Source organism: Magallana gigas, chromosome 9, assembly GCF_963853765.1.
Source record: "Magallana gigas chromosome 9, xbMagGiga1.1, whole genome shotgun sequence".
NCBI classification, from domain to species: domain Eukaryota; kingdom Metazoa; phylum Mollusca; class Bivalvia; order Ostreida; family Ostreidae; genus Magallana; species Magallana gigas.
The window spans coordinates 46,099,473-46,112,501 of NC_088861.1; the positions used below are offsets into that span (position 1 = coordinate 46,099,473).

Genomic DNA, 13,029 nt, shown 5'->3' on the forward strand with positions numbered 1-13,029 from the left:
GCTTGCTTTATAATGTTCTCTTTTCTTGGATTGCAGAAGTTTTGATGACTTCCTGAAGGAGGGACTGGTGGAATACCTGGACGTGAATGAGGAGAACGACTGTATGATCTCACTGTACGAATCGGGAATCACCAGGTAAGACAGGGAGTCCTCAAACTCCGTCATCCTACAACTCATGACATCCTCAAACTCAGGACATCCTACAACTCATGACATCCTCAAACTCAGGACATCCTACAACTCATGACATCCTCAAACTCAGGACATCCTACAAATCATGACATCCTCAAACTCAGGACATCCTACAACTCATGACAACTTCAAACAGTCATCCTACAACTCATGACATCCTCAAACAGTCATCCTACAACTCATGACATCCTCACACTCAGGACATCCTACAACTCATGACAACCTCAAACAGTCATCCTACAACTCATGACATCCTCAAACTTAGGACATCCTACAACTCATGACAACCTCAAACAGTCATCCTACAACTCATGACATCCTCAAACAGTCATCCTACAACACATGACATCCTCAAACAGTCATCCTACAACTCATGACATCCTCAAACTTAGGACATCCTACAACTCATGACAACCTCAAACAGTCATCCTACAACTCATGACATCTTCAAACTTTGGACATCCTACAACTCATGACATCCTCAAACAGTCATTCTACAACTCAGGACAACCTCAAACAGTCATCCTACAACTCATGACATCCTCAAACTCCGTCATCCTACAACTCATGACATCCTCAAACTTAGGACATCCTACAACTCATGACATCCTCAAACAGTCATCCTACAACTCATGACATCCTCAAACAGTCATCCTACAACTCATGACATCCTCAAACAGTCATCCTACAACACATGACATCCTCAAACAGTCATCTTACTACTCATGACATCCTCAAACAGTCATTCTACAACTCAGGACAACCTCAAACAGTCATCCTACAACTCATGACATCCTCACACTCAGGACATCCTACAACTCATGACATCCTACAAAACCTTTTTATGCTACAACTTAGGACATCCACAAACCCATGACATCCTACAACTCAGGACATCCACAAACCCATTACATCATACAACTAATGAGATCATACAACTCATGACGTCCTAAAACTCATAACATCCTACAAACTCTTGACATCTTACAAACTTATAACAGCAAAATCTCATGACATTTACAAACCCAGTTCATCCTACAAGTAGTAATATAAGATCTTACAATTTATGAAATTCACAAACCCATTACATCCTACAACTATTAAAAACCCTACAACTCATGACATCCTAAAATTTTTATGATATCCTACAACCTAAAACATTATTAAAATCATGACATCCTTCAACTAATGATATATCATCAAACATTTAGTGGGTAGCGAAATCATCAAACATTTTCAAACTCATGACATCTATTCTCTAACTCATGAAATCCTTATTGAAAGTTAAAAAATATCCCAAAGATCTTTTCAACGTAAGCCTCTAATTGATTATGAAAGCTCACATATATTCTGTCTTTCTTTTATAAAGGGAAACAACTCATCTGGAGATCGAGCCGTTCACCATTCTGGGAGTCTGTGCAGGATTGATTCCCTACCCCCACCACAACCAGTCCCCCAGGAACACCTACCAGTGTGCCATGGGCAAGCAAGCGATGGGTGAGGGGTCAAACAGGAGTCTATAGCTCCTTCTTTTATTTATACTAGTCGTCCAGACACTCTCATTGGCCCCATGAAGTCTTTCATCATTAAAATAATTCTAGAAATACTCATGGCAGCCCCCACCTTCCTTTCTATATAATGATATCTTATTAATACTGTACAACCCTTGATCTTTGTTTTCCCTTCAACTTTTTGTTTCATCTATAATATTTTTCCAAAAAGGATGTCTTCATTTCTTTCGAAATATTTGCATGAAAGAAAATTAATTTAAAAAAACACATTACTTATCGTTTAAATTAAACTTTAATCCATTGTGCAAGGAGATTCAGTCTTCCAAATATGAGCTTGTGTTAAGTATATGGACATAGAGGTACACATGTACTGTTGCAATGATATAGACACTTTGACGTACAGGTATTTGTTGTTTTATGTTATCTAATAAGTACATGTATGTACATACATGTAAATTGATACACAGGTACATGTACCATTGGATATAACCAGAGGAATCGTATAGACACACATGATGTACTTGTTGTTTTATATATCTAGTATATATATATATATATACAGGTACCATTGGATATAACCAGAGGAATCGTATAGACACCTTGATGTACTTGTTGTGCTACCCACAGGCACCTCTAGTTAAATCTAAGGTAAGTTTCAAATTATCCAAAACAGCTGATTTACATGTGTCTCTTCAATGGACAGGATATGCTATTGCTCTGCAAATGTAGTTGTGTAGATCTCAGTAAAATACAATTTATTATATCAAACCAATAAAAAAGTAGAAAACTTATTTCGTGAAAGAATGTAGGTTAGTCATGACAAATGATCTTGAAAGTCGAAAAGTCAAGTCACCATATATGTAATTTCTTGACAATGGTCAGACTTCAACATGTTTGACCTTTACTGATGTTTGGTCAGAGGTCATCAGAACAGTACCAGTACTAAATGAAACAACATTTTATGCCCTAAAAGAGGATTATTTCTTATTGTTTTGATTACTGAGTTTACTGATTCTTATAAACCACAGTTTGTCACTCCTTCTCATGGTTTTCAGACGATTGAGCTTATCCACTTTGACAAGTTACCAGCCGGACAAAATGCCACTGTCGCAGTGATGAGTTTCAGTGGGTACGACATTGAGGACGCCCTTGTCCTGAACAAAGCTTCTCTTGATAGAGGTCAGTTTATCAATCACTCCTGTGCTAACTCAGATACTGGCAGGAAATGTGATCTTGTCTCTTGTTATTTTTTTCAGACCTTAGCAATATAGTAAAATATGTATCTTTGTTTTGATGTTAAGAAATGTAGCGGTTACTTGTGGTGTATCATTTTGTTGATGTGAAGAAATGTAGTGGTTACTTTACATATGGCTTCTGTGTCTGCTGTTTGGGCAGTGTCTGGTGAACAGAAAATGGTCTCATTTCAGTCTGTTTTTTTGGGGGGGTGGGGGCTGGGTACCAGTGCATTGATGTTTTGATATGCGGCAGTTTCTTGAGGCATATATGTGGTTTCTGTTTCAGGTTTTGGGCGGTGTCTAGTGTACAGGAAGCAAGCCTGCACCCTAAAACGCTACACCAACCAGAGCTTTGACAAGGTGATGGGACCGATGGTGGACGCCAGCACCCACAAACCTATCTGGAAACACGAGTCTCTCGACTCCGATGGTATCTGCTCGCCAGGTTGGGATTTATATTGTATAAATTCGGTTAATTTTATGATGATCTGATTTTTGGGGGTTTTTTTTCACAGTTACTTCCACATCTTTATTAAATATCAAATTCTGAAATTATGTCTGGATTTACAGTACTGTAAGAAAAGGAACCAAATGTAAATTGATACCTTATAAGATAACATATGATAATATAATATTTATGCCCCCCTTCGAAGAAGGGAGGGCATATTGCTTTGCTGCTGTCTGTCGGTTGGTCAGTCTGTCGGTCCACCAACAGTTTCCGTTCATTTTCTTCGCTAAGGATGAACTTATTGAAATGAAATTCGGTATACAGGTTTATCATGATAATGTCTATGTCAAGTTCAATATTGGATACGATTGAGCAATTTTTGACAGAGTTATAGCCCTTGGATGTAGAAAAATTCCTGTTATTTGCAGTTTCCACTTATTTACTTCGCAGAGGATGAACATATTGAAATGAAATTTGATATACAGATTTATCAGGATGATAATATCTAGGTCAAGTTCGATATTTGGTACGATCAAGCAATTTTTGACAGAATTATGGCCCTTGGACGTAGAAAACTTCCTGTTATTTGCAGTTTCCGCTTATTTACTTCGCAGAGGATGAACGTATTGAAATGAAATTTAATATACAGATTTATCATGATGATAATATCTAGGTCAAGTTTGATATTAGGTATGATCGAGCAATTTTCGACAGAGTTATGGCCCTTGGACATAGAAAAATTCCAGTTATTTGCAGTTTCTGCTCATTTTCTTCGCAGATATGAAATTGGGTATACAGGTTTATCAAAATAATATCTAGGTCAAGTTTGATTTTGGGTATGATAGAGCAATTTTTGACAGAGTTATACCCCTTGGACTTAGAAAAATTCCAGTTATTTGCAGTTTACATTCATTTTCTTTGTGGATGTTTCCAAGGGAGGGGGGCATAAGTGTTTTACAAACATCTCTTGTTGATTGTATGGAATGCAAATAGATCACTAAAAAATGTTATGGGATTGTTTGACCAGGGGAGAGAATGGAAAACCGGCAGGTGCTTGTCAACAAATGGATGCCCACTGTGACAATGAATCCAATTCAACAGTCACCTACAACTCAGGGACCTCCACAGGGGCCTGAGTATAGGGAGGTCCCCATAACGTAAGTAATAACATCACTTCTATATATAACCCCAGGGGCCGGAGTTACAGAGGTCCCCATCAAGTAAGTAATAGCGAGTGCAGCGATGAGGGGCAATGCGCCGCTCATGAAGCAAGCTCCATAGACAGTGTGTACAAACTGAGGAAATTTGAGTTGAGATCTGCACATTGTTCAAAGAAATTTTTATGAGGCCACTTGAAAAAGTTTTACATATCCCAATAATCCTTTGTGGCCCATATAGCAACATGGTGGAACAGGAAGCATTTCTAAGGAATATTCTTGCCTGTAAATCACATACATCTTTTTCATTTAGCAATTAAAAAAATCTTTTAAAACACTTTAGTGAGCAACACATATGCTGACGTAAAAAAAACCTGTACCTATCTGAACTTTTGCTGACATATGAGGTCATTTCCTTCCCTGAATTTATCCAATAATTTACGAGAACTGTCGGGAGCAAAAGAAAGTTAGGTATGATGTCACAGTGATCTCAGGCTATTTTTCTGGTGATAAATTTAGAGGTGGATCAAGTATTGCAATGGTGTCAGGTGGTGTAAGTACTCGCTATTTCAGTGTTAACGGCGACTCTTCGGCTGATTAGTTTTGTTTTGATAGATTTTTTGACTTAGTAAAAAGGATGATACGCATCCAAGATCCAAGTTAAATTAATTGCATAAAAAAACGTCTTATTTTTATTAGACCTACATACAACCACGTCATTTGGTAAGTAAAAAAAAAACAGTAAACATTTACAATTTCTATATGTTGGTTGCATTCGGTCAAACCTTAAAATAATATTGCCAATGGGATATCACACAGATAGGGGAGGGCACATGTCTAAACGCATATATAGCATACAAAAATAAAAACATTAAAAAAAAAATTGATGTAACAGAGAATTAATTAAAATTCAGATAACAACAAGGAACAAAAGAGAAATAACACTGAAAAGCAATTTATTGTCTACTGATTTTATTAATCAGTTATTCCCCAAGCATTAAAAAATAAAGGAATGATAGTACATGATTGTTTTGCTTTTAAAAAAAATCAAACAAATACTTATTTTTAAAAATATTTTAATAAGTCTGTTTTATATTTGATAAATGATCAGTGGTAGTTGGGTTAACTATGTATTTTAGTCTAGGGCGGGACAATTGGAATAAATGTTTTATGGTTCCTGGAGGGTGTAAAAGTATTATAGAGCAAGCCAAAGATTAAGGTTGGAGCAAGTCCACAGGTTGTATTTCACAATGATGAGAGATGTGTAGTTCCTTCTGCTTTTGCCCCAGCGGTCACACCATGAAACATATTAACATCAATCCCATCTATATATTTATACATTGTATAACCCTAGAGGACATCATATTGAGCGGTCTAGTATATCACATAATTTATTTAGTTAATTATCAGATCTTTTCAATATATGATCTCAGGAGTTGTAATTAGAGAAGTTTTCATCATGACAGTGTTTGGAGCTCTTAACTTCTCAATAGATAAAACTAAATACCAGAATATACTAATGATCATGTATAAAGATTGTTGTTGTTTTCACATGTAGATATAAAGGAGCGGAGGCCTGTTACATTGAGAAGGTGCTGATTTCGTCCAATCCTGAGGAGGCTTTCTTAATCAAGATATTACAGCGACAGACGCGTCGGCCAGAGATTGGAGACAAATTCAGCAGCAGACACGGTCAGAAAGGGTGAGTGGGATTCTTACCAACACAACAGAATATCTACTGACTAGAAACTGAGTACAGACCTTATACAGGTTACAGGCACAAATGCAATTCACTAGACACTAGACATATCAGTGTTTTTGATTTATATTTTAAAGGTTTACTTTGTAATTTTTTTACTTCATTTTACCTAAGTTATTCATAGGTAATGTACGGTGTTATGTAAAATGTAATTTAGTTGATTAAAATTATTGATATGAATTTCTCTATTGAACAAGTTTTTGAAATAGCTACATACTCAAACTTCTTTTATTAGCTGTTTTACTTTTTGTTGCATTTTAGGGATGTTAGCTTTATTTTCTATTCTATTAATTTTCTGCAGGGTTTGTGGATTAATTGTCCCACAAGAAGATATGCCATTCACTGATCTGGTAAATATAACATGTAGAAATGACTTGTAAAATTAACGGTATATAGATCTGATTAATATAACATAAAGAAATAACTTGTAAAATTAATTGAGAACAGTGTCAAAGAAGAATTGTTTTCTCTTTAATCTCTATTTGCATTCAAAAGTGAACTTTTGAGATGATTATTATTTTTTTACTTTTCCTTTTAGGGTATTTGTCCAGACATTGTAAGTATGAATTAGATTGAGTCGTTTCAAATACTAGTATAGGTAAGCATAATACATGTATAGTGAGTATTATAGTAGCACAATATTATGAGACACCGGTATTACTTTCTCTTTATAAATAAGTACAATCCCTTTGCTAGCATATTGTATCATCATCTTTTAATATTTATATAAGCTTATCATTGTTACATATCCTATGGCATTTGTAAAGTTTCTGTCATTTTAATTGCAAAATTTATTTTTTTATTTGTCAGACTTGCACTATTGAGTTAACCTGACCCTGTAACAATTTTGTATTAAATTTGTGTATTACATTTATAAGTAAGTGTAGAGACTTATCATTTTTATATGAGTAGGTTACATAAAAGTGTTGGATTGTTGTTGCTAATTTTAAACTTTATATTATATTGATTTAAGATATAGGAACATATTCAAACATAAAAGCTTAAATAATCAGATATTACATGTATTTTTATTAATTAACTACATGTATAACAAAAAACATCAGATTCAATATTTTAAAGTACATATAAATCTAATAGGTAGTTTGTTGACCATCTCTTCACATTAGCAAGTGATAATGTCAATGTTTAATCCCCTTTCTGTTTTATTCTGTAGATTAAAGTTACCCGTCAAGAATGACATTCTTCTGTTCTATTCTGTAAATAATGAATCCCCATGGTTACCCATCCAAAATGAGGGTGATTCTTTGGTTTTATTCTGTAGATAATGAATCCCCATGGTTACCCGTCCAGAATGACGGTCGGTAAGCTGATGGAACTGTTGGGAAGTAAGGCCGGGGTCCTGGAAGGGAAATTCCACTACGGAACAGGTAACTGACAGTATTATTTCTCTGTGACATGGAAATAACAGAAAATATAATGATTGACATCTGTGGATTCCCTGGAAAATTTACTACAAAACTCATTACTCATTACAAACAAATTATTCCTAGAAGCCCTCCTGGAAACATTTTCTGAATCTGTGCAATGATAAACAAAACTGTGCATTATGTACCAATGCAGGATAAAAATTGTTAAAGCGTTTCTTGAATCTTGAAATAAAAACTAAGGTGCAGCTTAGAAATGATTGAAAATTTTAATGCTTAAAGAATTTTTAAAAAATGTTTGGTACAAACATAAACATGCACCTCAGCCAGCCACAAGACAGGCTTATTGTACGATAATCATCTATCTGTAATCAGTGACAAACATTAGTTAAATATCATTTATAAGGAGAGATTATTTGGATGTCTGTAACTATAGTGAGATTTGTTAGAAACTCTGAACTCCTGTGTTTTTCATTCTTAAGTTTTGTGGTTTTTTTAGCATTTGGGGGAGACAAAGTCTGTGATTTATCAGAGGATCTCGTAAAACATGGATTTAATTATCTCGGCAAGGACTTTGTAACCTCAGGAATAACTGGGTAAGCTGCCTGGTTTTTATGTACAAATATTCTGCAATACTCACCATGAATACTTATAATAATAGGTAAAAGTAGTATCACAAGTTCTTGTATTTTATCTTTAATAATTCTGTTGTCTGAACTTTAGGGAGCCGCTGGAGGCCTACATATTCTTTGGCCCCATATACTATCAGAAACTGAAGCACATGGTTCTAGATAAGATGCATGCCCGAGCCAAGGGACCGAGAGCGGTACTGACTCGACAACCTACAGAGGGGCGATCTCGAGATGGAGGTCTGAGATTGGGAGAGATGGAACGAGATTGTCTCATTGGTTATGGAGCAAGGCAAGTTTATCAAACATAATTTTACGATGTTTGCTAAATATAAATTATTGTATGATCACAGTCTTAAGAACTTTGGGGGAAATGATAATGATTTCTAATGATAAAAAATTTATCCCTGAGTTTTAGAAAAAAAGAACTTGTGGTATTGAAAATCATAATGAATATTCATCAAATAATCATGATCATGGAATATCGAAGTAAATATGAAGTGAGTGTTGATTCCTTTACAGCATGCTCCTACTGGAGAGACTGATGATATCTAGCGACGCCTTTGAGGTGGACGTATGCGGAGAATGTGGTCTCCTGGGATACTCAGGCTGGTGCGAGTTCTGTAAATCCTCACGTCATGTCTCCACTCTCAAAATGCCGTACGCCTGTAAACTGTTGTTCCAGGAGTTACAGTCGATGAACATTGTGCCAAGACTATCTCTAAAACGTTACAATGAAGTCTAGTACATGTAATACAGACCCTATATTCCTACATAATTTTGTACAAGTTCACACTATTTTGTTGGCAATAAATTGGAATCAGTAATGTACCTGATAACCATATGTTTGTTTTATTGTCACCAATGTTTGAAAACCTAGAAGAGATAAAGAACACATTCTACCCCATGCAACAAGTTGTGGGGGGGGGGGATAAGATTTTTGGCCCATCCGTCAGTCAGTCTCTCTCAACATTTCAGGTACCAGTGAATCATCAAGGTGTCATATATTTTTGAAAAAAAACCCGTGTATGATAGCAACAAAAAGGTCTTCCGTTCTTGTATTACATAATACATGTATTATTGATCTCAATTTTTTTTTATAGAAACTACTTTCATCAAATACAAAGAAATGGTTTAAAGATATCTACATACGTAGGTCTATCTTTCCTCAAAGTTTGGTTGTTTAAGTCTCTGCCAAATCTGAGATCTCGTTGAGACAAGGCTTTGTCTCGGGTCCGGAAACGGACAAACGGAAGTGCTCAATGAAAATTAAAATTTAATTCTTGTACATTTACTTAATGTATATCATTGTTGATTGTCTAACTAAAACAGTCAAAAAAGAAACAGCCAAATTAATTTAAAACTTGATTTGTTTTAACGGTTCCGGTGAGAACTGGAAGTGACGGTTGACAAAATGAAAACCGTCGAACATATCTTCAACCAAATATCTATCATCCACAAACGTTTTTCCTTTTGATCACTTACAGTTTTTGAGATCTTGCGGATACAATATTTGAAAAAAGAAAGCTACCTGAAATATTTGAGATATCTCACCGGAAGTAGAATTTGTTGTTTATTTAACATTGCATAGACATATTAAGTAAAGTTGTGTGTGTGTGTGTGTGTGTGTGTATTCAATTCAATTCAATTCAATTCAATTTCTTTATTAACCAATTAAGGGCCCTCAAGGGGCAACATGAAGACTGTTGACATACAACATCCAATGAACATAAAACATTCAATAAACATATACAAGAGGGAAAGAGCTGGATGATTGAAAGAGCTAAGACAGACATGAACAATTAAATAGTATATATGTATATATATATATATATATATATATATATATATATGTATAATTATGTATGTTTCCATACATTCAATACAGTGTCTTCTATATATTTATGTTAAACACCATACATAAATATGTCAAGATACAAATGCACATACAAATTTGAAATAGTTTATCATATGATTGAAAAAATAAAAAACCAATATTTGAATAGGAAATACAGATTAAGGCAATGCCTTTTGTAAAAATTTATCAACAGAGTTTAATATATCTAATTCTTCACAGTTTAGAATCCAAAAATATTTTTGTTTAGTTTATCTTCTATATATATATATATATATATATATCCCGATTTTGGAAATTTCCCCGAAACAAAATTATGTGAAGAAGACGTTTACCTATATATTAAAATTAGAATACTGAATTATAAATTTTACACATATTACACTTTTACTAAATCAAACCCATAAATATATTAGAACAACGTTTTATTAAAGATGAAACCATTTTTTTTCCAACGAAAAAATCCGGTTATTAAAATGGTGAGCGGCTGCCGAAAGGGTACCCTCATTGTACGGATAACTCCTCCTACAGTTTTCAAGATAGGAAGTTGTCCTTTTGCAGATCAATTGTACATATATCAGAGGTGTGCATATTGCTAAGATTTTGATTTCCGATAATTTATGAAAAAATACCAGCTTTTGAACTTGGTCATTTTTTGGCAAAATATTGCATATAGGGTACCCTAATTGTACGGATAACTCCTCCTACAGTTTTCAAGATAGGAAGTTGTCCTTTTGCAGATCAATTGTACATATATCAGAGGTGTGCATATTGCTAAGATTTTGATTTCCGATAATTTATGAAAAAATACCAGCTTTTGAACTTGGTCATTTTTTGGCAAAATATTGCATATAGGGTACCCTAATTGTACGGATAACTCCTCCTACAGTTTTCAAGATATGAAGTTGTTCTTTTGCAGATCAATTGTACTTATATTAGAGGTGTGCATATTGCTAGGATTTTGATTTCCGATAATTTATGAAAAAAATACCAGCTTTTGAACTTAGTCATTTTTTGGCAAAATATTGCATATAGGGTACTCCATTTCACTGGATACGGGTTGACATGGATTATCATATGGATACAGTTTTTATAAAAGAAAACCCGGTTTGCTGTCACATTGACAGCTTTTCACTTGTTTCAACATTTTAACTTTATTTCAGTATTGATAAATATTAAAAGAACCCAATATACGAAACAGGGAAAAGCGCTGATATCGTACTTGCATAATAAGTAACCTTTTAAGATATGACAAATGTTTGTACTGGTTTTTAGCTCACCTGAGCTGAAAGCTCAAGTGAGCTATTCTGATCACATTTTGTCTGTCGTCTGTCTGTCCGTCTGTCCGTCTGTCCGTCCGTCCGTAAACTTTTCACATTTTCAACATCTTCTCAAGAACTACTAGGCCAATTTCAACCAAACTTGGCACAAATCATCCTTAGGCAAAGGGGATTCAAAGTTGTGAAAATTAAGGGCCATACCCGCTTTCAAGGGGAGATAATTAGAAATTAATGAAAAATTTCGAGAAATTTTCAAAAATCTTCTTCTCAAGAACCAGAAAGCCAGGAAAGCTGAAACTTGTGTGGAAGCATCCTCAGGTAGTCTAGATTCAAAGTTGTGAAATTCATGACCCCCAGGGGTAGGGTGGGGCCACAATGGGGGGTCGAAGTTTTACATAGGAATATATAGAGTAAATCTTTAAAAATCTTCTTCTCAGAAACTAAACAGCCAGGAAAGCTGAAACTTGTGTGGAAGCATCCTCAGGTAGTGTAGATTCAAAGTTGTGAAATTCATGACCCCCAGGGGTAGGGTGGGGCCACAATGGGGGGTCGAAGTTTTACATAGGAATATATAGAGTAAATCTTTAAAAATCTTCTTCTCAGAAACTAAACAGCCAGGAAAGCTGAAACTTGTGTGGAAGCATCCTCAGGTAGTCTAGATTCAAAGTTGTGAAATTCATGACCCCCGGGGGTAGGGTGGGGCCACAATGGGGGGTCGAAGTTTTACATAGGTATATATAGAGTAAATCTTTAAAAATCTTCTTCTCAGAAACTAAACAGCCAGGAAAGTTGAAACTTGTGTGGAAGCATCCTCAGGTAGTGTAGATTCAAAGTTGTGAAATTCATGACCCCCAGGGGTAGGGTGGGGCCACAATGGGGGGTCGAAGTTTTACATAGGTATATATATAGAGTAAATCTTTAAAAATCATCTGCTCAGAAAAAACTGCCAGGAAAGCTGAAACTTGTGTGGAAGCATCCTCAGGTAGTCTAGATTCAAAGTTGTGAAATTCATGACCCCCAGGGGTAGGGTGGGGCCACAATGGGGGATCGAAGTTTTACATAGGTATATATAGAGTAAATCTTCTTCTCAGAAACTAAACAGCCAGGAAAGCTGAAACTTGTGTGGAAGCATCCTCAGGTAGTCTAGATTCAAAGTTGTGAAATTCATGACCCCCAGGGGTAGGGTGGGGCCACAATGGGGGGTCGAAGTTTTACATAGGAATATATAGAGTAAATCTTTAAAAATCTTCTTCTCATAAACTAAACAGCCAGGAAAGCTGAAACTTGTGTGGAAGCATCCTCAGGTAGTGTAGATTCAAAGTTGTGAAATTCATGACCCCCGGGGTATGGTGGGCCCACAATGGGGGGGTCGAAGTTTTACATAGGAATATATAGAGTAAATCTTTAAAAATCATCTGCTCAGAAAAAACTGCCAGGAAAGCTGAAACTTGTGTGGAAGCATCCTCAGGTAGTGTAGATTCAAAGTTGTGAAAATCATGATCCCTGGGGGTAGGGTGGGGCACAATGGGGGGTCGAAGTTTTACATAGGAATATATAGAGTAAATCTTTAAAAATCTT

At 35.5% G+C, this 13,029-nt stretch overlaps 1 protein-coding gene across 2 annotated transcripts in view; it reads left to right on the forward strand.

The window, feature by feature from the left end:
• Positions 1-13,029, forward strand: part of LOC117691618 (DNA-directed RNA polymerase III subunit RPC2-like) — a 73,142-nt gene that overhangs the window by 12,582 nt on the left and 47,531 nt on the right. The window contains exons 17-29 of one of the 2 annotated variants that reach the window (XM_066070882.1): positions 37-135; positions 1,562-1,689; positions 2,266-2,351; positions 2,759-2,882; positions 3,225-3,383; positions 4,414-4,543; positions 6,102-6,245; positions 6,604-6,652; positions 6,841-6,858; positions 7,585-7,690; positions 8,187-8,283; positions 8,411-8,608; positions 8,839-9,155. In XM_066070882.1, coding sequence (XP_065926954.1) covers positions 37-135; positions 1,562-1,689; positions 2,266-2,351; positions 2,759-2,882; positions 3,225-3,383; positions 4,414-4,543; positions 6,102-6,245; positions 6,604-6,652; positions 6,841-6,858; positions 7,585-7,690; positions 8,187-8,283; positions 8,411-8,608; positions 8,839-9,061 — 1,561 coding nt within the window. In that variant the 3' untranslated portion in view covers positions 9,062-9,155. Of the gene's footprint in view, positions 1-36; positions 136-1,561; positions 1,690-2,265; positions 2,352-2,758; positions 2,883-3,224; positions 3,384-4,413; positions 4,544-6,101; positions 6,246-6,603; positions 6,653-6,840; positions 6,859-7,584; positions 7,691-8,186; positions 8,284-8,410; positions 8,609-8,838; positions 9,156-13,029 lie in introns of those variants that run through there. The other variant, XM_066070881.1, reaches the window with a different exon arrangement.